At 35.6% G+C, this 26457-nt stretch overlaps 2 protein-coding genes across 4 annotated transcripts in view; one reads left to right on the forward strand and one right to left on the reverse strand.

The window, feature by feature from the left end:
• The window catches only part of LOC138318852 (serine/threonine-protein kinase PAK mbt-like), a 23010-nt gene extending 14154 nt beyond the window's left edge, over positions 1–8856 (reverse strand). For both annotated transcript variants that reach the window (XM_069261610.1, XM_069261609.1), the window contains exons 1-3: positions 8753–8856; positions 2069–2291; positions 958–1806 (exon numbers count right to left, since the gene is read on the reverse strand). In XM_069261610.1, the coding sequence (XP_069117711.1) occupies positions 958–1806; positions 2069–2275 (1056 nt within the window). In that variant the 5' untranslated portion in view covers positions 2276–2291; positions 8753–8856. The remainder of the gene's footprint in view (positions 1–957; positions 1807–2068; positions 2292–8752) is intronic.
• LOC138318853 (RNA-binding protein 34-like) lies at positions 8839–19727 on the forward strand. Of its 2 annotated transcripts, none has more exons than XM_069261611.1 (12): positions 8839–8943; positions 11350–11479; positions 12582–12703; positions 13145–13334; positions 13779–13838; positions 14814–14857; positions 15808–15891; positions 16063–16123; positions 16557–16599; positions 17911–18029; positions 18842–18952; positions 19447–19727. In XM_069261611.1, the coding sequence occupies exons 1-12, from the start codon at positions 8924–8926 to the stop codon at positions 19708–19710; spliced, it is 1248 nt and encodes a 415-aa protein (XP_069117712.1). In that variant the 5' UTR covers positions 8839–8923; the 3' UTR covers positions 19711–19727. The 2 variants fall into 2 exon arrangements, with proteins under 2 accessions (XP_069117712.1, XP_069117713.1); XM_069261612.1 differs by lacking the exon at positions 8839–8943 and adding an exon at positions 9192–9345.
• The last annotated feature ends 6730 nt before the right edge of the window (positions 19728–26457 follow it).

The raw sequence follows: 26457 nt of genomic DNA on the forward strand, positions 1-26457 counted from the left end.
GTGTAGTTTTGGTCTTTATTTATTCCTGGGCAATTGAAAGCGAGTCCTCAAAAAAGGACGCTTATAGGGACATTGGCACTTATTGGGTCAAATACGGTAACCTGCCTTGAAAATTACTTTCAACAATTTTTTTTTTCCCTATATGGTCATCCCACATACCTATTCCTGATCATATGATTTACAATACATAAAACCGATCTTACCAAATCTCATATGACAAATGTATTACTGATTCTTATGTAACATGTGGACTGTCTACTTTATGACACAAGGATTCATCCCATAATTTCAAACACATGTACTACAAATAACAACATCCATGCATTCAGGCAAACAAACTTCCTGCATGCTCTCTTATTACAAGCATGCTTAAATAACACACTGTTTCCATACAGGAATATCCAAGTGTATAACCTGGTAATCCTTTAAACACCAGTGATTTACATATCAAATTGAATTTCTGTATCTAGTACAATGCTAAATTGGTCCAAACTCAATTTTCATATAAAGCTTCTGTAACCAAGAACTGGCTAGTATAAAAGGCTCAAGATCAGGTAACATTTGAATCTAGAATTTGTGTATTAGTTTCAAATGTTAATTAGAAATACTAGTGAATGTATCATATGAACCATATACATTTATGTGCAACATTACCGGTATATAATAAATTGCAGATAATTCATTAAGATTTTGAATATGTATGATAGATTTGAACAGTAAAACCTGTCTAATGATGACACTGTTCTAAGAAATACTTAAGATCTTATTGAAGCATATTATGTTACTTATTTGGGAAACAGAAGTACTATCACACATGTGCACCCTGTTTTAAACTTGATATTGCTGTAATCTAATTTCTGTATATTATCCGGATTCCAAAAACATCTTTTAAATAGCATAAGAATACATGCTTAGAAAAATATTCAGTACCACACGTAATTGAATAAAATGTCTTACCCGTTCATACTGCAGCCCTGCTGGGTTTTTCTGTGCACCATATCCCATATCAGGATGCTGTTGTTGTGAAGGGTGGTGTCGTTGGGGGCCACCCTGGGGGTGCATAGAATTTCCATTTGACAGCTGATTGTGCCTATAGTCATCCTGTGGATAGGCTGAAGGGCTGTGGCCACCATTTGCTGGCATTTGATTGTATTTGGCATTAGGATGTGGCATATTTTGAGGTGGTCTATCACGATAACCATCCCGATCAAATGAGTCATTATGTCGGCGTTCAAATGAATCATTGTTTCGCCTACTATCAAAAGAATCGTTATGTCTCCTTTCAAAAGAGTCATTTTGCCGTCTATCATAACTATCCTCAGATCTTCTGTCTAATGTTCCATCAGGTCTGTAGTTGTTTCCAGGAGGAGGACCTCCACGATACTCTGGGGGATAGTCACGAGGGTCACGCATGTTTCTGGGGTCATGCATGTCCCGAGGGTCACGGGGATTTCCATCCCTTGGGTCTCTGTCCCAGGGATCTCGGTATTCCCTACGAGGATCTTTGTCCTGCGGATAACGTCGGTCATATTGTGGGTCGTGTCTGTTCAGGGTGCCACCGTCCTGTCTGTACTGTTGAGGCTGTTGGTTGTAACCAGGGCGTTGTCTGTCATAAGGATGCTGCATTCCTCGCTGAGGAGGCATTTCATTCTCTGGAACAGCCGGATACATATTGTCTGGAACATACCTTTGTCTTTGTGGTGGAGGGCTGCCCTGTCGTAGGGAGTTTGATCGTGCCACAGAAATTTTCGCATCTGATGGAGCATAGCCATTTAACTGTTGTGTGGAATGTCCTCTGATAATTGTCTGAAAATGAAACCATATTGACCAATGAATGCTACCATTTATCAGACTTTTCAGAAATAAAGACAACTCTCCATCTTTTTCAGCATCAATTCTTTTTCGCCGAAAACATTACAAAAAGTTTACATAATAATAGAATAATGTATGTATAGATTGTATACCTTATTTTACTGCTAAAAATAAAGACTGCTTTCGTTTTTATCTACATTCTGGGATTGATTGGGAAGATTGAGACCTTTACATGATAAACTTTAAAATTTGTTACCTTTAGAGGGAGAATCTCGGTCTGCGTGATGGTAGAGGGATCTATGATGGGTTTACGGCGATCATTTTCCTCTGGTATGATGATACCAGTCCATTGTGGAGGTAAACCTACATACTTTCCCTGATCCCTGTCAAAGCCAGTGTGCACACGATGTTCAAAGTTGGAGGGTGTAGAGATTTCTATCTTTTTTCCTTTCTTCTTAAACATTTTTCAGTTTGAAGATCTGAAATAAGTATGGAGGTGATTAGATGAACAACCTCTAGCTTCAGCATCTGTACTTTTGTAGAGGTTCTATATAAACTCATAAGAAATGCCTTCCAGTATGAAATCTGAGCAGGTCTGTTTTTGTAATCCAATTTTTTTCCATGATAAAACGCTCTAACAACTGTCAATGGTTACTCACTTAATTTGTAGATGTTTTTTGGGTTTTTTTTTAATTTATTATAAGTCTTCATGAGTTTTTATCCAACACTCTTGGCTCTTTGACATTGTTTTTTTTTTACCTTGTAATATATGTTCTTTTGACAATTCTGCAAATTTTTTAATACCACTCAAAACAGTCAAAATCAGATAAAAGTTCTTTAAGCATTATTTACCCATGACTTGCATTCTTGCTACATCAATAAATAGAGAATCATATTTTAAAGATTTTGATTTGGTAGAAAATAGAAATCAATAGAAAATCAGTTTGATCTTCCCAAGGTGTAGCTACTTCTACCCTGGTAAAATGTGTACCTGTCGGTACTTGTAGATAAAATCATCCTTTAGAGCAGTTATAACCGTTACCAGTACTCAGGTTTACTTGATACAGGTGAGGTACATTTGTAAAGTCGTAAACTTTATGGTGCCACTTAAATACACGTACACGCATGATGAACACACTACAGTCGTCAGTGTCAGTACCCTTTAATTGTCTAATAAACAGAAACATCGACATGCATGTTCTCAGGTGCTGCTTAACAAATTCCTTCTAGTATGCTTATCAACCAAAAACAATGATTCCTGATATTAGGAGAGTGCTCAGATATCTGGATCACTTCTGCAGTGTTTTTATGAGTGACCTATATAAAGACAACAACAGCACAAAGTCAAGAGCCAGGCCATTATTTTAAGATCTAGATAAGATGTATCTCTACCATGAAATATTTCCTTTAGGCAATCTACAGCCACCATATGTAAGTCATGCGTCTAGATTATATCAAGCTACCCATCATTTTGACCAGTGTGATAATATTTGTCACCAAATACCTCCACAAGCTAGATTTACATGTTGTAATTTAATGTGATTGACTTAAGTACTTGCCATGTATATATAGTTAATCATTATACACTTAATGATTTACCATTACATACTCCTCAGGTGTATAAGGTCTGACTCCATTCAGGACAGTCCCTGGATTATGTACCCACACATAACAGCTACATACCACATAGCTTTTGTGTGGACTATTCTGTTATAATTATGAAGGAATTTTACCCCAATATATTCAATAAATACTTATGTCAACTGGATAATACCGTAATGTCAGCATTTACATTGGTAGGTAAAACGATGTCCTGTAATGATACATCCACACAAAGTCTGGTCTTTGTCATGTACAGAACTAATAATAAACTAATGACAATACATTCTCAGTGTCCAACCTCCCATGTACACAACTGTCATAAAACCTGCTTGTTTTTAAAGCGTTTTTGACAATGCCACACCAATTAGGAGTGTAATAAGAGCTAAGTATTGTGTTGATGGATAAGGTAAAAACACGCCAGATATGTACACACAAACATGTGTTCTACATTTAACCTGCAGTCTCAAACAGCGTAAGCCAGGTCAGGTACAGCCTCCTCATCAACTCACAGAAAACCTGGCAATAACTTCTGACTAACTCCATCTAAATTAACTTATTTATTGCTTTCCTAATTGCCCATGATAAACACACAGATTATGTTCTGATAAAATCTGCTATCCCTTTACAAATACACAGCTGCAGGATACACTAAGGAAACACAAAATGTTACAGTTTATAAACTTTATATCTGATTTATCAACATTGTATACAGCTTATTATTTTTGGTTTGGACAAAGTGAAAAAGAATTAATAAATTACGAACAGAACTTAACTTTTTCATTCTCATGAATAAAAGTACTTGTGTAAAAACACAATTTGCATCAATATTTTCCATGAACTAGAAGAAACATATTTATATAAAGTATATATATGGTAGCTTATTACCTGTTTTGAAATTATGGTATATCACTATATGATTACAATTCCATGCTTCAAAATTAAACTTCACTTACAATTTCCATGAACAGTAAATTCAAAGGTGTGCACCCAATTTTTCTTTCAGAATGTACTCGTACAGAAGAAAAACAGTGACAAAAGTCGAGGAGATACAATCCCAATGATTAAACAGGAGTGATGATGATGAGTCTATAAGGTTTTGGTGCCTGTTTTACATCATAGTGACTCTTCCTGTTTCCACACTACATTCTGGCCCAAGATTATAAGTTAGACAGCTGTGTGGAGCCAGGAAATCAGAGGGATGATACAAAGGTATAGTGTACAGTCCCTGGGCTGAAACATTGTCCAAACTACTCTACTCTATGAAAGATAGCAGATGCACAGTAATTACTCTACAATAAGTGGTTAGGCCTGCTGATAAAGACAACAGTTGGTACTCAGATAATATCTAGGTGTATTCTCAGTTATATGGCCTTTTTTCTAGGGATATCACTGAACCATGGATGGAAAAGATACAGCTTCAGGAATTGTAAAGTTAAACAATCCAGGCCCATCATATCTCTTCTTTGAGGAAAACGAGTTTGATACCAACCATGAAATATGAGTCAGCTGGGAACTGTGCTAGTGATAAACTGCAATCCAGGAAGGATAAAAAATAAATAATTTAACATAACTGCATGCCTCTTCACCACCATTCAGAGCCAGGATCATATCATTTACTGATAATACCTTGGTACCTATCACTATATGGTAATAAAAAAAAATTGTATCAAGTTATAAAGAACAAAAACATGGAATTTCTAAACAAAATATTCTGATGTAAATAAATAAGATTATAGCCATTGGTAATGGATTATGGAATCAAAACTGTTGAGTTTACGATTTAGTACATAATATTATGTTAGTCTAACAGGGATCAACATATCGGTACTGGAATGTAATATTTGTGGGTTTTTTAATTTCATGAAATCACCAAAAATTAAACACCTCGCAAATTCTTTCCACAAAGACATACATACCTATGCATAAAGTTACTGTTTCATACATGAAATACATCATGCTTAGTACAGTAATTCAGTATACGCATATCATTACATATACATGAGCTTTAAAATGGTACATAGTGCAGTTTTGGAGATCTATATTTATAGTTAATTAGTAATTTAGGATGCTGATTATAAGGAACTTAAAAAAATGTGTTCTGAATGAATTTGAGAATTTGTGATTCGCAAAAGTAAAACCCAGCAAATAAATTCCAAACAGTAATTTATGACGTTTTACAACAGCTTAATTCATACTGTTCCTTTCCATACATTTGATTATTAATATATTAATAATTATAAGTTGAACACATGGTTATATAGCAAGTACTATATTAAGCAACTGTTGTCTAAATTGAAAAAAAAAAGTCATTAATTCTCTTCCAACTTGCAGTCTGAGAATCTAAGGATGTATTACTCGGAATTTCCCCAAAATCAGTCCTGATGGATTAGCTACTTGAAGTTTTTACAAGTTTTTACAAGTATATAGATATACTGTATTCGTCGTAATTAGCTCCCACCCCCCTATAAGCATATACTTCCCGTTTTCTGAAGTTGTATAAATAACGTAATAATGCTTCTCAAAGGCATTCAAAGCATGTTTTCTGTGACAGATTAATGCTCCATGAGTACAGGTTGACAAAGAGTTGGGTGACTTAAAAACATTTTTTTTAGAGTTTTTCGTCCACAACTTACATCTTCATTCTTGGTTCCCATATAAGTGCCCCTTTGTAACAATTTTTTCAAGTGCCTTGGGCACTAATTACATCAAATACAGTATCTAAATACATCATTTTCTAGCATTAAGTCTTTGGGATCCAATTATTTTTTTCACCTGAAAGCATTCATTGTGTACCTGAAATGTTTGTTAGTTGATCATGCTTTATATTAGCCCCATATAACAACTAAGGTCCATATATATACTGTAAACCAACTTTTATTCACATGCGATTTTTTTTTACAAATTTCGCGATTGACCAAAATTCGCTAAAGTTAAGTCTCCGTAAATGATTATCGGTATGACTTAGTATGATAGTATCAAATGAAAGAAGAAATCTACGTAGCCTTTTCCGCGAAAGTTAATCTCTGCAAACTTGTTTTGAAACAGAATTTGCGAAATTTAATAGCAGCAAATAAAAGTGGGTTTACAGTATATAAATGTGTATGTTTTGGAAGAATGTCATGGGTCACACTTTGTGATATCTCCTTGCACTTGTGAAACTCTTGACAATTTTAATCAAAGTGCAATCTCACTTTTAGCTAATTCCCAAAAAACCACTATGCAATGCAAACAATTTTTTTTTTTCTAAAGTATCAATTTAATCTTTGGCCCATATTCTTATCTATTACATATTACATAGCTATAAAAGCACAATGTCACTCAATTACATTTAAACAAACTGTATGTAATCATTTTTATTTAATACCAATAATCAGACCTCAAATTTAAGGCTTTTTATTTGCTATTTGCAAGTAGGTGTCCCAAAATAGCAAATGGAAAAAATATGCACTTTCTTTTTTGAAGCAACTCAAGTGGTTTTCATCAGGGACAATTGTAAATATAGACATATCGGTAATGATTGTGAATAAATTAGTTTTAAAGGGATAATTCAATGAGGCTAATTCTGTTACAAAACCACGAAGCAAAATATGACATAAATGTATTGTTCTATATTCCTTATGAAACCTATAACAAGAAATATTGATAAATTCCATGACATTGTTAAGTATTTTGATTGATACCGTTGAAATTCTAAATCGTTGATCAATACGATTAAGCAGGTATAACATGGATGTTGTACCCATACCTGAGCCAAAGTCACACACGTAAACCAAATGCAATACATAACCACCGAGGAGTTGGTTAAATTATATTTAGACAAGAACATGCACTTAATAATGTAAACACACTACTGTAAGAGCCGGTTTGAGTAGTTATAGACAAAAATGTCTTTACTACACTAGCAAGGGCCAGTGTTCCGCATACAAGACGTTTTATATTACCACAATGTGTATTGGTGGACAGCAAGTGAGTTTGAACATTTCACATACATTTCACTACAGTGAGCTTTTCTGGCATATCACAGTAAAATTAACTTATTTCTATTAGAACTGGTTTGTTTCCCATATGTATGCAAATTTTAATGTTCTCTTAGACTGAATTGTCCCTTTAATGGAAAAATATGAGGACATCACAGTTCTTAAAAACCTGTTCATCTCACATTATCATGCATGCAAAAATTTATCATTTATAACAAAATCATGATTTGCATATGGAGATTTAATTACAAGTAAAAGGATATTTTAGAAATTTCAAATTTATGGCAATGCTGTTTTTAGTAAGTGACTTAAAATGTTAAATTTGAGGCTTGATAATGAATTAGTTTATTACATTCATTGATGCTAAAGAGTCAACATTCGTAATCAGTTCAATATAAAAGCAATTGCATGCACTAATGTTTTGGTCTTGACAAGGCCAAGTAATATTTGTTACATGACCAAAATTAAACCATTAACAAAAATGATTAACATTACTAATTAAATTATCTATACAAATATACATAATCTTATACTTGTATTGAAAATCTAAATTAAGATATAAATATTGTTTATGCTTGTTATTATTACTTTGTAATTCTTCCAATAATAACTCATTTCTTAAAGTGTATTAATGTTGGTCTTTCAAAATTGAAGCATGTCATTTAACTGTTGACTAATTATCCTTTCGAATAATTGGATAAGACCTGAAAACATCAATTGTTTTTATTGGCATAACAATATTGCACTTCTATTATGGTTTTATATTTTTGTTCTCTTTAAAAATGGGCTTTATGTGTGCATTTAAAATAAATTTTACATTAAATTATTTTGTAGACCAACCTATGTGCAAATACTATATAGGCAATCAACACTTATGATAGAGAATGTAATGTTAACTGTACATATGCAATTTTTATTAACAAACGCAATGGAATGGAAAGTCTGCGAACAATGTATACAGCCCTCAGTATATTTTTTCAAACACAGAAACCAAGTAGGGCATACCGTAAACAAATCTGAACTTCACAAATCGGATCTAGGTCAAACAGGTGAGCTGTGATTGCAATTGATGTACCCAGGTAAAATCAAAGTTGAGGTGATCTTCAAGTTACCATATTGCAGGATAACGTTCAGCATTAGGTATATTGTGTATAAAATTGCAATCTCAAGGATACAGACAGCAATATGAGTCAAGTAACATTCCTGAGGATGACACTGGAATGCGGACCATCCACACACCCTGAGTGTCACCTTTCAGGTATAACACAAAATCGGCTACATTTAGACTTACATTGAACCCACCATTATGCTTTGAAAAGAAAAATGAATGTTCTAACAATATAGAATACAAAATAGCATACCTGTAAACCTCTCAGGAAACAAATTTTACACCTTTTCAATCTTTCCTGTCACCAACGCCATTTTGGAGAAGTTTACATCCGGGTAATGATTAACCCAATTTTTGTCCGACAGGTGTCGCTTCAGTTTGTTTTTCTGAGACATGTGGAAGTGGAATCACACGTGAAAGCTGAATGCCGCGTAGCGCCGATTTGTAAGGCAATCTTATAGTTGATTACGTTTCAGAATATGGTATTGATGCCTAATTCATTTTGCATTGAAAAATACATCAGATCTATTCCATATTTTAAGTAAACATTAGATCCAAAGCAATAGATGAAAATAGAGACTTTTCGCCCTACCTTCAAGTCAACTCGTCCAAAATATTTCACATGTAAAATATCTTATATAGAATTGTAAAGTCATCTCGTCCTCTTTATAGACCATATCATACGAGATAGCACAAGATACATAATGTATATATGTTTCTGATAGCAGCTACACTTAGATGGTGATTTTGCAAAACAGTGTTCTGCTAATAATTGTTGAACATATCATCTACATCTACCAGGTTATCAACCTCCTTCACCGTGTTGAAGATTATGTTGATATTGAAGTGTGTGCTATGTACAGTTGGTGTTTTTATTTAATGTTTAATCTGATTTAGGTGATTTATGAATTGTTCTAAGGTGGTAGTTGTGGCCGTGTCAGAAAACAGTTTGTTCCAGTCTAACGTTGGGCGACGACTAATTTTCCTTTGATATCTGCAGGCACACCCTTGGATGTAGCTTAAGGTTCATGTAATGGCTTTAAACAGTGATATTTTGCAAGCCTAAAACTCATTACTGTGCTGCAATTGAACAGAACTAATTTCATTAATTGTTGGTATATACCCTGGCTAACTGTCAGTCTTACTGTTGATATGTAATTTGTGAAGCTGCGTGTAAAATACAGTAAAATATGAGAAAAATGTATATTTTTGGAGAAGACAGAGAACTCGTGTGAATTGCATTGATGGAACCAAATAATCATGCCATCGAGTTCAGTTGTGAATATGCCAGGTACTCCAACAGTTTGTTTGGCAAAATCGCACCAGCAAATAGCGCAGGAGCCAAGTGTAGTAAATGCAAATGGCTGCTATAAATGGCGGATCGAAAATATCGCATATAAGAAGCCATCTCAATTGATACAAATGTTTTTATAGACACCATAAGGTACTCTGAACATAACAAGAAGAAGACTCTTCACGAAAAAAATAGTTCAAACAATCTGTTTGGGGCGAAAAATGCAAATTTCCGGAAAGAGCCTCAAAGTCCACATTTTAACTATTTTTTTCGTAAATATTCTTCTTGTCATGTTCAGAGTACCTTATAGTGTATATAAGAGCACTTGTATCAATTAAAATGTCTTCTTATATGCTATATTTGTGATTCGCCATTTAAAGCAGCCATTTGCATTTACAACAATAGGCTCCTGCGCTATTCGCTGGTCCGATTTTGCCAAACAAACTGTTGGAGTACCTGGCATAGTTACTACTGAACACGATAGCATGTTTATTTGGTGCCATCAATGCAATTCACACGAGTTCTATGTCTTCTCCAGAAATATACATTTTTCTCTTATTTTAGTGAAATTTACAAGCAGCTTCACAAATTACTTATCAACAGTAAGACTGACAGTTAGCCAGGGTATATACCAACAATTAATGAAATTAGTTCTGTTCAATTGCAGCACAGTAATGCGTTTTAGGCTTGCAAAATATCACTGGTTAAAGCCATTACATGAACCTTAATTGCCATCGCCAGGCTTACTGTCTTACTTTCTAAAGTGGGCCGTCATTTCATGAGCTGTCATATTTTTTTGATGAAAATTTAAGACATCTCTTCTAAATCCTCAATTCTTAAACCAAGAACTAGAAATTGTGAAATTTATTAAGCTTAACATTGGTGTTTCTTTTGACTCGATTAGACAAGAAAATGTTTTTTTATTGCCGGTTCATAGTCGTCTCGCGTGGTGTTTAGTAGTGTAAAAAAATGGTGACAAATCCTTCTCACTTATAAATCCTTGTTCTGATCGATACAATACAGCTGTAACTTGTCATCCGCAGAGCACTGCATCAGAGTATCTGCAACGCAAATTATACAACTTACCGACCGCACATCATTTTATCTGTCCGAAATGCACTTTATCCATTGCTTTCACTTTACACAAATGATCTGCGTGATTGTGCTACTGTTACATTCTTCCCTCCCGTTTTTAGTCTCCTCCCTCCCTAAGACTCACAACCCAGGTTTAAGTAAACTCTCTAATTAAGCAAACCACCAATTCTTGAAACAGGATTTGGTCACAGTTGTGGAGTACAGTCCTTTCTGGTGCTAACCAGTTTCATTACTTTCTGAAAGTTGTTTCAGTTAGTACTTGCAGTAGTAAGAGAAGAAGAATGCTTGGCCAGACTCAATCAGATTAAAATCAGATTGGGCCAGACAAACCCGAGACCCTCTGATCAAGAGATATAAATATGGTATATTTAAGTCTTTTGTTGGTCAGGTAGAGTTCACCCAAAGGACAAAGAAAAAAATGGTCTTGATAGCTATTTTTTTTTTATTCTTCTATCCAACAGATACATAATGGCAGAAAAATATAAACCAGGTTCGCTGACAGACATCATTGTCCAACATTCGAAGAAAAACACAGAGAAAACTAAAGCCACCAAAGTAAAGGCCAAGTTAGCATCACTCTTCAGTACAGAGGTAATATCTTTAATTATGTGTTTCAAACATGTAAAAATATGGATTCTAGACTGAATTTAGTACAATTTACACATTTTAGTAAATTGGCTTGTTTTTAATTGGGACTGCAATGAATATATGCACATTAAACACACAATATAGATATGATATGTAGTGACATATAGATAAATTTAAATGTAGTTTATAGTCATGCTGGCTGATAAGGGCTACCTTCCAATCTCACGACTTTGCAATCTCAATCGAGTTGAAATTAGACTTGTGATTCTGCTCTACAATATGCTTCCAATGCAAGCATTGCAATGGAGCAGAATCAAAAGTATAACTTTAACTAGATTGTTGAAATCTTGACCTAATTCAAAATTATGAAGATGTCAGATTGTGAGGTTGTGTGTGTGAGATAATGAGATTACTGGTCATGCAACCTCATGATTTGTGTAAGCTTGAGTGAGTTATTTTCACTTATAAACTGACATATGATAAGTGAACATGCTTTGAAACCTTTTAAAATTTTAAAACTTAACAGGGCTTATCTTCTTCATTGGAAATTGAATTGCAAATCTATATCAATGATTTTATCCATACATAATACTGCAAGGCAAGGTTGCAAGTTGCTAGTGCAAGATTGAGAGATTGAGAGATTGCGAGGCTGGTAATCTTGCAACCTTTGCATTCTTACAAACTTGCACCCTTGCTCTCACACTTTCCAGATCTCTGGAACTTTATTTGAGATTAAGATCACCAAGTTGCAAAACAGCCAACAACAACTAGGTTCACTTTAACCTTTTATGCCCCTGTCCATTGGAATTTTATATTGAGAGCTGGATGCATCTACATCTTACACACATTTCAAGTACTTACTGGTAAATGGAAAAAAATACAAAAGTCTTGATCTCTTACCTGTGCAATGCACTTTTTTTCATGCAACAACAACCAACGTATGTAATATATTTCACAATATAAAATACAAAGAATTCTATGATAGACCTTAGAAAATTAATGAATTCATGAAGTTTTTAAAATCTACAGTTTGTAAAATGTATTACATATTCTTATTATGTTATTAGTCAATTTCTTAACCATGATATAACCGTTGTATTTCCAGAGTGTAGCTCAGGGTAAAGAAAAGAAGACAGTCAGAGTTGAGGAGAAATATGACAGTAAAACTGGTGAAGTAAAAGGATATGAGCCTCCTCCTGGCATTGTTCATGAAACCTTACAGAAAAAGTAGGATGTACACTAAATCTTAATCATTGTTACGTGGTAGTTCCAGTAAGGTAGATAAGTACTATCTATGTGCTGAGGACAAAATTTAAATTGACTAATGAGTTTTTAGGGCTTCATCAAAATGTAATGAATGAATGTATGCTCGGTACAAGTGATATGGTTGTTTTATTTCATTTGTGAGTTTTTTGATAATTTATATATATTAGTATGTTACTTACAATATTTTGTTCTATGATTATTAAGACTTTATTATCAGAATACAATTGATTATAAATCTTGTTACTTAAAAATTTTGAAGAATATTGTGAATTATACATTCTAATTCACCATCATCGTTATAAATCAAACTTGGTTTGGTAGTTTAATTTTGAGTAGTAATGTCAAGCATTCTTATTTTGTTCACATACCATTCAATGTACGTGTATTCAATTTGTTGTATAGAAAGAAAATAACGAAGAAAAAAGAAGATAAGAGTGATACAGACAAAGGAAAAAAACCTAATGATGAGGGGACAGAAAGTACAAAGATTTCAAGAGAAAAACAGCGGAAAAATAGGAAAAAGTCACGAGATACAGCTAAAGACACAAGAACTGTCTTTGTAGGAAATTGGCCAGTTTCACTGCAGAAAAAGGTTTCTAGTATTTACTTTTATGTATAATGACGTATCTGCTATATAGTCTTGACCTTCACACTTAATTTCATAATATTGAAGACTTTACTTTACATCTTACCAATCAATCAAGATACTGCATCATAATCTTGAATAACAGATCTTTGATATTGAATAGATTAATAATTTTTGATATTGCTCATCAGAATCTGCAATGTTATTCTGTATTCATATTTATATTAGTAGTAATAATATTTCAGCACTTTTACTAAAATCTTTTTGAGTTCGAATGTGATTGCTCAAGTGGCATTGTGTTTATGCAGTTATCGTTGTGCAAACCTGTTTGAAATCAGTTTATTGCTGAATTTGATAACGCCAAAAATAATAAGTTTACAGTATAATAAAAGATATTAATGAGATTGAAGTGATAACATAATAAAAATATTATATATTTTCATGTTTTAGGACCTGATAAAGCTCTTTAAGACATGCGGGAAGATTGATAATGTCAGGTTCCGATGTCCTGTAAGTATATTGTATGATCTCATATTTAGTATTTTTATTTTTCCCTCCATGAGAGGGGGGCCATGTAGTGGCACCATGTATGTCATGTCCCTTCTAGATTTCATATTGCGGCTGGGTGTTTATAGCTAGGCATTTTCAGTTTCTTTTGTCTCTATATTTTTCAATAGGAAAATATGTTGCAGAAATATTAAATTTTCTTTGATTTATATTTTTCTAGCTGATAATAAGATTTTTAAACTGCTGTCTTCATTTTAAATTGGTATATTTTTCTGAAGATTTTAATATGAATTTACATAGATATGTATGAAGGGGCCACAGTGGCCAAGTGGTTAAAAGTGTTTCAACATTTTTATCTCGCCTCTCGATAAGACATTGAATTTGAATTATAATTGTTGCTTTGGTTGTGGACAATCATTTAAAGGAGCCAAATGCTGGATTTTGAGAATTCCATGAGGCCCAATGGGCTGAAATAGTCAGGTTGATGTTTTGGTGCAAGTGTTATAATTCTGTTATCTGTCACAACTGATGTTGATTTCTACAATGTTTTTGAATTATTTTTTGAATAATAAATTTGAATTTCAATTGCTGCTATGTGTATGGACAATCAGTGAAAGGGGGAAAATGATGAATTTTGAGAATTTCAAGAGGCCCAATGGGCTCAAAAGTTAAGTTATGTAACAACATTTTAATGTTAAATTTCAAGGAACCTGTATAAATCAACAAAATTCTAGAGGTAACCTTTTGCTGTTGTACCATTGGCTTTACACCTCTAGGTTGTAAGTTCTAAACCCACCTGAGGTATTTTCAAGGTCATCTGGTAGTGATAAAAGGTCAGTAGTTTATTTTCTTAGTATGTCAGCTTTCCTCACCAACACCTGGCACACCTTAGCTCTGAATGGGATGTTAAACCAAATAAATTTAACCTACATACAGTAACCTTATCTATTATATCCCATGTTCTTTTCTCCATTACAGCCTACTAAAGATCCCAGGATCCCTAAGAAAGTTATCTCTATCAAGTAAGTAAACTAAGTCTGTTGGGTTGATGAGCTTATCACCTGGTCTGAGGAATTGGAGACTTTTCTATTTGGTCTCTTTACCTTATGCTATGAAGAGTTACTGATCTCTCCAACTGATATGTAATGTGTAGTGGCATCATCTCCACAAAGGTTTTTGCAATAACTACAGTTTTCATTAAGCTTAATTTTATTCCTTACCAAAAGAGTTTGCATTAGATTATTTCAGGGTCTAAAGTTCAAAGTTACTGGTACTAAGTTTCAGGTTATTCCAATGTGGAATTCTTGTGTTATAATGGGACTAATTTTCGTAGCACGTGATATTCGATAGCGTTTGTGTGGGAATAGTATCAGTACAGTGGTGATGGAACGTAACTCTTTGTAATCTTCCCGCTGAAATGACGTTATCCCGCGATAACGTCATTTGATGTCAGTCCATCAACAATAGAAACAATAGTCCCGCCCAAACGGTATCTGGTATCACATGGTACGTGAATGAGTCCCATTTTATCATTAGAAAACTAATGAAACTGAAGTACATGTATTTCTGACGCATCTTGTTAATAGGACATCATCGTTATTTCAGTTATAACGATACAAATTTTTGTGAATGGTTCAGTCAAAATATATGATACATTGGTTTTAAGATACTAAAACAATGTGGGTTAAACTTACCATCAAATTACCTAGTCCCCTTTCATAATGGAAATATAGATTAATATATGTTCATCCAGAAGTTAGAAGAGCATCATGGGGAATCTATTTGTATTATTAGCTGAATATCTGAACTGTTGCAAGATGATATGAAAATTGGAGAACCATTGTTTATAATGGTATTTTTGACATCAATTCACCTTCCTGTGATTGTGATGTCATACTTAGACATTATTTTGAGCTATTATTGACTTTTTATTTTGAACATCTGAAGTCTGATGTTAGATCTTGTATTTCAGGAAGGATTTCCACCCTGACAGAACAACAATTGTGGGATTTGTTTGTTTTGAAGAAGAGAAGTCTGCACAGAAAGCTCTTAAACTGTAAGTAATGAATCAGTATTGGATCAGTTATATCTGCATTAACTTCTTTTTAAATTGTAAGTATCGGGCCTTTATTCCCGTCATTATTTCATCAAAGTTTCATTATCAGGATTTATTTCCTACCTTAATTTGAAATATTGTGTGATATTGAAGTGCCTTTCTTAATCTCAGGAATGGGAGAGAGGTAGAGGGTCGCCATATCAGAGTGGATCTGTCATCTAAAGATCAAGAGGTAAAGCTGTCATGGAAAAAACTGAAAATAAAACAAAAAGAAAACAGAGATATTGATTTGTTAAACATATTCATTGAAGAGGTGCTTTTACCTCACTTTTAAGATAATAGAAGCACAAAGCTCCAATAAACATGTTCAGAATCAAACTGAAAATTCAGAGAACTTTCAAAGTTTGGATGTCAATTGTATGAATCAAATCATGTCAAACTTTATTATCCCATATCTGCCATTGATTGCAGTAAAACCATCGATAATGACGATCATCATTACATATACAATGTCAGTTGTGAAACCTTTGTACCTATAACTTCTTCAGATTTTAATCATTCAAAGTTCAATGAGGTTACTCCTCTTCTTCATAGGAAATTACTTCTTTAACAATATTTTTATGTGTAATACAAAACTTACTCCATGATATATCATTATTTTACAGCACAATCACAAATGCTCAGTGTTCGTAGGAAACCTTGATTTCAGTAAGTAGACCACATCCACTTTTCTAATCTTCTAAATGTGGTGTAAATCAGTAATCCTATTTTGTTAGCTGTTTTTAGTCAGTACTGGAAATACTTTTGGTGTTTCTTGGGTCACTGACTTACAACTTCTATATATTTACACTGTAAGGTAATCTGTTTAATGTGATGAATCAGTTATACACCTATACATCGTTTCAAGCTCCAGACTATATTCATTTGGCCATTTAGATTTGGAGATACCTTACTGATGATTTATGAAAGTTAGTGTCTAAGCCTGAACATGTATCCGGTCATAAACACATGTGCTCCCAAAACAGACTTTTAAGGAATTAAAGATAGAAATTTCAATTGATGTTTTCATTTTTAGCCCACCATCATCAGATGGTGGGCTATTCAAATCGCTTGTCCGTGGTCCGTCGTCCGTCCGTTAACAATTCTTGTTATCGCTATTTCTCAGTAAGTACTGAAGGGATCTGTCTCAAATTTTATATGTAGGTTACCCTAGGGTTCTAGTTGTGCATATTGGGTTTTGGGACCGATCTGTCAACTAAATGGCCGCCAGGCAGCCATCTTGGATTTTAATAGTTAAAGTTTGTTTTCGCTTTTTCTCAGAAAGTGTTGAATGGATCATTCTCAAATTTCATATGTAGGTTCCCCTAGGGCCCTAGTTGTGCATATTTCGATTTGGGACCGATCGATCAACAAGATAGCTGCTAAGGAGCCATCTTGGATTTTGTTAGTTGAAGTTTGTTACTGCTATTTCTCAGATAGTACTGAAGCTATCTGTCTCAAATTGTATATGAAGTATGTTTGAAAAAGTTTGAAAAGTAGAAAAAAGATCCCTCTTTCCATAGTCAGACATAAATCATTCTTTAGTGGGCGCCAAGATCCCTCTGGGATCCCTTGTATATTTAATATCCAAATATTTAATAATAACCCTATCACGACAACATGTACAGAATGTAAATGTACACTTATGCTAGGACCTGCTGGTCGGTGATCATGACCCAGAGCCAGGACATACCTAGTACCTGTGTATATAGTGTGCACCCCAACTTTTCACTTGATAATTTATGAAAAAATGTGTGCACTATACGCGCAAAAATACGGTACATGTGTTACTATGTATATTGAGGATCTGTAATTATTTGTGTTGGTCTTAAATCTGTGTTAATCATTTTCCTAATGCCATTTTCCTTTGAATTGTCCAAATATGAAGAGGTAAAGAAGTATGTGTAGTTGGTATAAGGAAATTGAAGGACGTCATTATTACCGGTTACATACTGGTTAATAGTGATTGTTGTTTTATAGGAATAGATGAGGAGGAGATTTGGAATCATTTTACAGACTGTGGGGACATTGTCAGTGTGAGGATCATCCGCGACAACCAAACCGGACTCAGCAAAGGCTTCTGTTACGTCCAGTTTGACGTGAGTCATCTATACATACAATGATAAGTAAAACTGCTTGAATCAATAATTGTAAAATATATGTGATATATTACTGAAATACCTGTGTGTAGTCAACAACCAAGCACATCTAATTGGTATGTGGTAAGTTACTCCAACTAAAATGCTGTCTTCTTAGGCTTGTATTCCATACAATGTTTTGCAGCCTTGTGGATGTTTTCAATCCTTGGTTATCTTATCTAAAGTTTTGTCTGTGGTGAGATACAACTCTATCCAGGGTTTGACTTGGAATCTCCTTCAAATATCAGACAATCAGTAATGTCAAAAATAGTCTGTTATGTTCTTTAAGTAGGTGATGGCTATATTTTACCAGTTTTTGAAAATACAACAAAAAATTGACTTGTAGTTTTATTACTTGTGGGAGGAGTGACAGATAAATCTGGAATGAGATACATATTTCTCCCCTACTTCACAGGGATATACCATGGTTGCTAGGGAAAGAGAACTCCCTGTGTAAGATAGCATACTCGCTAGACAATTACTTGCTGTCATCAATAGATTTGGGGGGTTATATTGAAGATATCAATTTTGATGCATTACAATGTTGATGATGGAGTGACAAAAATGTTTGAATACTACTATGATTTCGTTTTCCTAAAGGGAGAAATAAAACAAGGATTACAACCCACATGTAAGATTTAACTGGTAAACACTGGACCAGCCAAAATCTTGGGTTGAGATACATCTACTTGACAACTTGACAGACATATATTATTCTATTTTAAAATAACTATATCTAAAAATTTGACAATAATCATCGCTTGTTTTTGTAGTCTTCTGATGCTGTAGGCCTTGCCACACGGTTAAATGGTAGTCAGTTGTCTGGTCGAGAACTGAGGGTAATGAGAAGTCAGGAGAATCCAGTCTTACCAAAGAAAACTGCAGTATCCTTTTCAATCATAAGCTATATATTTCATACTGTTGAAGAGCCATTAACCGTCACTAAAACACAATAAATCTTAACATGTGTATGATTTTGAAACTACATGTATTTTATCAGTGAAAATTAATGACATTTTTTGACATTCATTTTTATAGTACTGGTACATACTTCACTACTATGAGTCATATTGAAGCATTTTTATCAGTAAAAAGTAATATTATATTCTGCTAATTTTCAGACATACTTTTGTACAGGTAGACTGTAGCCCGAGATACTCTGGGCCTGACACCAGACTTAGACATTATGACAGATAGATGTCTGGTTTAGGGCCAGAGCACAGTAGTACTCGAAAACCTGGAATAAGCCGACACCGTTTGGTATCGGCCCATAAAGTCTGGTGTCAGGGCCAGAGTATCTCGGCTAAGGTAGACTGTAGATCTGTTCTGTGTTATTTTACAACATGTTGTGCATATGAACTCCTTAAGTTCTATTCAGAATGATCAGAAGGGAAATAAGAAGAAATCACATATAAAGAAGAACTCCATAAGCAAGAGCGGAGAAAAAACTGTGTATGGTGGTAAATCTGCAAAGCAGCTTAAAAAAGACAAACGACTGAAAAAACAAAGATCTAGTGCTGCTAAAAAAATCAGGAAAAATAAAGCAATATTCAGTGGCAGTTTTAAAAATTCTAAAGAAAAAGACTCAAAAATGAACAAAAAAAACAAGACTTCCAATCCTAAGAAGTCAACAAGAAAATAAAATATGTATTTGATAAGTCTTAGTGTAGCCTTTTTTATTATTAATACAACACATTGTGTTTGTATTATTGCTATCTGGTGTACTATATGTGTAGGGCTTGCCCAACAATGATATCTAGTGGTTACCTCTTGAACCATTTCATTCATAAACTTCCATTCATAAATTCCCTATTCATTGAATAATATTCCTTTGGACCAATCAGAAGACAACCTCTGCATTTTTGCAGTTACTGTAAAGCATTCATAGGAAGACTGCCTTCTGATTGGTAGAATACAGTCTGTGTGTAGAATACACAGCTGGACTCGACACAGCTCCATCTAGGTCTTTCCTGACTGTCTCGCTGTGTATACCCGTATACACAATCTATGCACACTGTTGACTCCTCTGACTAACCTACATAATCTCTGTTAATGATAAAAAATATTGGACTTACTATCAAAGGATAATAGACCTGAGAGCTATAAAGTAAACTAATCAGAGGTTAAAGTTATATGTGCCATAACTGAGCGAACAATTTAACATGTTATTTTTTCTTCATTTATCTATTGAAAACCATCAGGTTTGATGAATTAAGCAGTGAAAATCATTATAATGACTTCACATGCTTTATAACCGTTAGTTACATAACAGAAATTATGTACTGTAAATTGTTGTTTTTTTTATACCACATGTATGTTTAAAAGGAGATATACATGCAGAAATCACTTCACAATGATAAATATTACTGTAACAAGGGCCCAATGGGCCCGAATCGCTCACCTGCAATCTGGTAATCATACATGGTTCATACTTAACAAAAAGAGTAAATAAGAATTTATATCATCCCTAAGCACATTAGAGGCCTCTTTGCCTCTTGGTTATTAAAAAGAAGTCATTTAAAGATTTTAGCCTATTTGACCCCTGTGACCTTGAATGAAGGTAAAGGTCATTCTTTTGAACAAACTTGGAAGCCCTCTATCCCAGTATGCCACAGGCCCAATATCAAGTCCCTATGCCTTTTGTTTTTTAGGTCATCTGACCCGAAGGGTCAGGATGACCTATAGTCATCATGCACCGTCAGTCGGCGTCCGCCGTCCGCCATGCGTAAACTTTTCATTCAAACGACTTCTTCTCAATAACCATAAGGCCTAAAGTATTCATATTTGGCCTGAAGCATGCTGGGATGAAGGACTACCAAAGTTGTGAAAATTAATGACCTAGACCTACTTTCAAGGTCACAGGGGTCAAATAGGCTCAAATCTTTGAACGACTTCTTCTCAATAACCATAAGGCCCAGAGTACTCATATTTGGCCCGTAGCATGCTGGGATGAAGAGCTACAAAAGTTGTGAAAAGGAATGACCTTGACCTACTTTCAAGGTCACAGGGGTCAAAAAGGCTAAAATATTTGAACGACTTCTTCTCAATAACCATAAGGCCCAGAGTACTCATATTTTGCCCGTAGCATGCTGGGATTAAGGACTACCAAAGTTGTGAAAATTAATGACCTAGACCTACTTTCAAGGTCACAGGGGTCAAATAGGCTCAAATCTTTGAACGACTTCTTCTCAATAACTGTAAGGCCCAGAGTACTCATATTTGGCCTGTAGCATGCTGGGATGTAGGGCTACCAAAGTTGTGAACATTATTGACCTTTACCTACTTTCAAGGTCACAGGGGTCAAATAGGCTGAAATCTTTGAACAACTTCTTCTCAATAACCATAAGGCCCTGAGTACTCATATTTGGCCTGTAGCATGCTGGGATGAAGGGCTACCAAAGTTGTGAAAATTAATGACCTAGACCTACTTTCAAGGTCACCGGGGTCAAATAGGCTCAAATCTTTGAACAACTTCTTCTCAATAGCCATAAGGCCCAGACAACTCATATTTTGCCTGTAGCATGCTGGGATGAAGAGCTACAAAAGTTGTGAAAAGGAATGACCTTGACTTACTTTCAAGGTAACAGGGGTCAAAAAGGCTAAAATCTTTGAACGACTTCTTCTCTATAACCATGAGGCTCAGAGTACTCATATTTGGCCTGTAGTATGCGGGGATGAAGGGCTACCAAAGTTGTGAAAATTTATGACCTTGACCTTCTTTCAAGGTCACAGGGGTTAAATAGGCTTAAATCTTTGAACGACTTCTCAATAACTGTAAGGCTCAAAGTACTTATATTTGGCCTGTAGCATGCTGGGATAAAGAGTTACCAAAGTTATGAAGATGAATGACTTTGACCTGCTGTCAAGGTCACAAGGGTAAACAAGAGGCCCATGGGCCTTAACGGTCATCTGACTCATTGCACAAAACAACAAAGTCACAGTATAAAGTATTGGTTAACGATTAATATAAACAATACAAGGAACTCCTTAGTTGAATATGGAAGTTTCTGAAATAGGTAAATGTCATTCGTTGAACAAACTTGGTAGCCCTTCATCCATATATGGTTGTAACCCATTTACGTATTTTAAAGCCAAATTTCAGCAAAGCTTCCATTTTGGACATCCGCCATACTATCCCCATGGGTCTTAGCTCGGTCCTTTATAAAATATGATTGTCCTCACCTAAAGTTCCCCTTCAGAATCAATTAAAACCCCTATAGACCAATTTTCCTTGAGATCGGAGACTGAAACCTGAAAACAGGAAGTGGGCCAGCGGCCATCTTGGAAAACCAAAGTCTTAATGAAAATGTTTGCATGTTGTTCGGCATTGATTTAAACCCCTATAGACTAATTTTCATTGAGATTGGAGACTGAAATCTGAAAACAGGAAGTGGCCAGCTAACATTAAGAAAATTTGCCCTTTTGGGGCCCACACCTCACCCCTAGGGGTCGGACCAGACTCATATATATCTATATATATAAAATACGATTGTCCTTCCCCAATGATGTTTCACACCAAATATGGATGAAATCCATCCAAGGCTCATTTATATAAAACATGATGCGGGTTCGAATCCCATGTGGGGCAGTTGCCAGGTACTGACCGCTGGCCGGTGGTTTTTCTCCGGGTACTCCGGCTTTCCTCCACCAACAAACCTGGCACGTCCTTACATGACCCTGGCTGTTAATAGGACGTAAAACTAAACAAACCAAACCAAACCAAGGATGAAGGAGTAGTAGGATCTAGCTTAAATTAAGAAAATTTGACGTTTTGGAGCCCCGCCCCTCTGCCCATAGTGGTCGGATCTATTTCATTTATATAAAATATGATTGTCCTTCCCCAATGCTGTTTCACACCAAATATGGATGAAATCCATCAAAGGATGAAGGAGGAGTAGGATTTTAAAGCTAAAATTAAGAAAATTTGCCCTTTTAGAGCCCAGCCCCTCAGCCCCAAGGGGTCGTACCAGGCTCATTTACATAAAATATGATTGTCCTTCCCCAATGATGTTTCACACCAAATATGGATGAAATCCATTCAAGGATGAAGGAGGAGTAGGATTTTAAATTTTAAATTAAGAAAATTTCCTCTTTTGGAGCCCCGCTCCTCTGCCCCTATGGGTCACCAGGCTCATTTATATAAAATACGATTGTCCTTCCCCAACAATGTTTCACACCAAATATGGATGAAATCCATCCAAGGATGAAGGAGGAGTAGGATTTTAAAGCTAAAATTAAGAAAATTTGCCCTTTTAGAGCCCCGCCCCTCAGCCCCAAGGGGTCGTACCAGGCTCATTTACATAAAATATGATTGTCCTTCCCCAATGATGTTTCACACCAAATATGGATGAAATCCATTCAAGGATGAAGGAGGAGTAGGATTTTAAAGCTTAAATTAAGAAAATTTCCTCTTTTGGAGCCCCGCTCCTCTGCCCCTAGGGGTCACCAGGCTCATTTATATAAAATACGATTGTCCTTCCCCAACAATGTTTCACACCAAATATGGATGAAATCCATCCAAGGATGAAGGAGAAGTAGGATTTTAAAGCTAAAATTAAGAAAATTGGCCCTTTTGGGGCCCCACCCCTCAGCCCCTAGGGTTCGGACCAGGCTCATTTATATAAAATATGATTGTCCTTCCCCAATGATATCTTACACCAAATATAGATGAAATCCATTCAAGGATGAAGGAGGAGTAGGATTTTAAAGCTAAAATTAAGAAAATTTGCCCTTTTTTGGGCCCCATCCCTCAGCCCCTAGGGGTCGGACCAGGCTCATTTATATAAAATATGAATGTCCTTCCCCAATGATGTTTCACACCAAATATGGATGAAATCTATCCAAGGATTAAAGAGGAGTAGGATTTTAAAGCTTAAATTAAGAAAATTCGCCCTTTTGGGGCCCCATTCCTCAGCCCCTAGGGGTCGGACAAGGCTCATTTATATAAAATATGATTGTCCATCCCCAATGATGTTTCACACCAAATATGGATGAAATCCATCCATGGATGAAGGAGGAGTATGATTTTAAAGCTAAAATTAAGAAAATTTGCCCTTTTGGGGCCCCACCCCTCAGCCCCAAGGGGTCGGACCAGGCTCATTTATATAAAATATGATTGTCCTTCCCCAATGATGTTTCACACCAAATATGGATGAAATCCATTCAAGGATGAAGGAGGAGTAGGATTTTAAAGCTTAAATTAAGAAAATTTCCTCTTTTGGAGCCCCGCCCCTCTGCCCCTAGGGGTCGGACCAGGCTCATTTATATAAAATATGAATGTCCTTCCCCAACGATGTTTTACACCAAATATAGATGAAATCCATTCAAGGATGAAGGAGGAGTAGGATTTTAAAGCTTAAATTAAGAAAATTTGCCCTTTTTTGGGCCCCATCCCTCAGCCCCTAGGGGTCGGACCAGGCTCATATATAAAAATATGAAGGTCCTTCCCCAATGATGTTTCACACTAAATATGGATGAACTCCATCCAAGGATGAAAGAGGAGTAGGATTTTAAAGCTTAAATTAAGAAAATTTGCCCTTTTGGGGCCCCATCCCTCAGCCCCTAGGGGTCGGACAAGGCTCATTTATATAAAATATGATTGTCCATCCCCAATGATGTTTCACACCAAATATGGAAGAAATCCATCCAAGGATGAAGGAGGAGTAGGATTTTAAAGCTAAAATTGAGAAAATTTGCCCTTTTGAGGCCACACCCCTCAGCGCCAAGGGGTCGTACCAGGCTCATTTATATAAAATATGATTGTCCTTCCCCAATGATGTTTCACACCAAATATGGATGAAATCCATTCAAGGATGAAGGAGGAGTAGGATTTTAAAGCTTAAATTAAGAAAATTTCCTCTTTTGGAGCCCCGCCCCTCTGCCCCTAGGGGTCGGACCAGGCTCATTTATATAAAATATGATTGTCCTTCCCCAATGATGTTTCACACTAAATATGGATGAAATCCATCCAAGGATGAAAGAGGAGTAGGATTTTAAAGCTTAAATTAAGAAAATTTGCCCTTTTGGGGCCCCATCCCTCAGCCCCTAGGGGTCGGACAAGGCTCATTTATATAAAATATGATTGTCCATCCCCAATGATGTTTCACACCAAATATGGATGAAATCCATCCAAGGATGAAGGAGGAGTAGGATTTTAAAGCTAAAATTGAGAAAATTTGCCCTTTTGGGGCCTCACACCTCAGCCCCTAGGGGTCGGACAAGGCTCATTTATATAAAATATGATTGTCCATCCCCAATGATGTTTCACACCAAATATGGATGAAATCCATCCAAGGATGAAGGAGGAGTAGGATTTTAAAGCTAAAATTAAGAAAATTTGCCCTTTTAGAGCCCCGCCCCTCAGCCCCAAGGGGTCGTACCAGGCTCATTTACATAAAATATGAATGTCCTTCCCCAATGATGTTTCACACCAAATATGGATGAAATCCATTCAAGGATGAAGGAGGAGTAGGATTTTAAAGCTTAAATTAAGAAAATTTCCTCTTTTGGAGCCCCGCTCCTCTGCCCCTAGGGGTCACCAGGCTCATTTATATAAAATACGATTGTCCTTCCCCAATGATGTTTCACACCAAATATGGATGAAATCCATCCAAGGATGAAGGAGAAGTAGGATTTTAAAGCTAAAATTAAGAAAATTTGCCCTTTTGGGGCCCCACCCCTCAGCCCCTAGGGTTCGGACCAGGCTCATTTATATAAAATATGATTGTCCTTCCCCAATGATATCTTACACCAAATATAGATGAAATCCATTCAAGGATGAAGGAGGAGTAGGATTTTAAAGCTAAAATTAAGAAAACTTGCCCTTTTTTGGGCCCCATCCCTCAGCCCCTAGGGGTCGGACCAGGCTCATTTATATAAAATATGATTGTCCTTCCCCAATGATGTTTCACACCAAATATGGATGAAATCCATTCAAGGATGAAGGAGGAGTAGGATTTTAAAGCTTAAATTAAGAAAATTTCCTCTTTTGGAGCCCCGCCCCTCTGCCCCTAGGGGTCGGACCAGGCTCATTTATATAAAATATGATTGTCCTTCCCCAACGATGTTTTACACAAAAAATATAGATGAAATCCATTCAAGGATGAAGGAGGAGTAGGATTTTAAAGCTAAAATTAAGAAAATTTGCCCTTTTTTGGGCCCCATCCCTCAGCCCCTAGGATTCGGACCAGGCTCATTTATATGAAAATATGAATGTCCTTCCCCAATGATGTTTCACACCAAATATGGATGAAATCCATCCAAGGATGAAAGAGGAGTAGGATTTTAAAGCTAAAATTAAGAAAATTGGCCCTTTTGGGGCCCCACCCCTCAGCCCCAAGGGGTCGGACCAGGCTCATTTATATAAAATATGATTGTCCTTCCCCAATGA

The sequence above is a fragment of the Argopecten irradians genome, chromosome 3 (assembly GCF_041381155.1).
Source record: "Argopecten irradians isolate NY chromosome 3, Ai_NY, whole genome shotgun sequence".
NCBI lineage: Eukaryota > Metazoa > Mollusca > Bivalvia > Pectinida > Pectinidae > Argopecten > Argopecten irradians.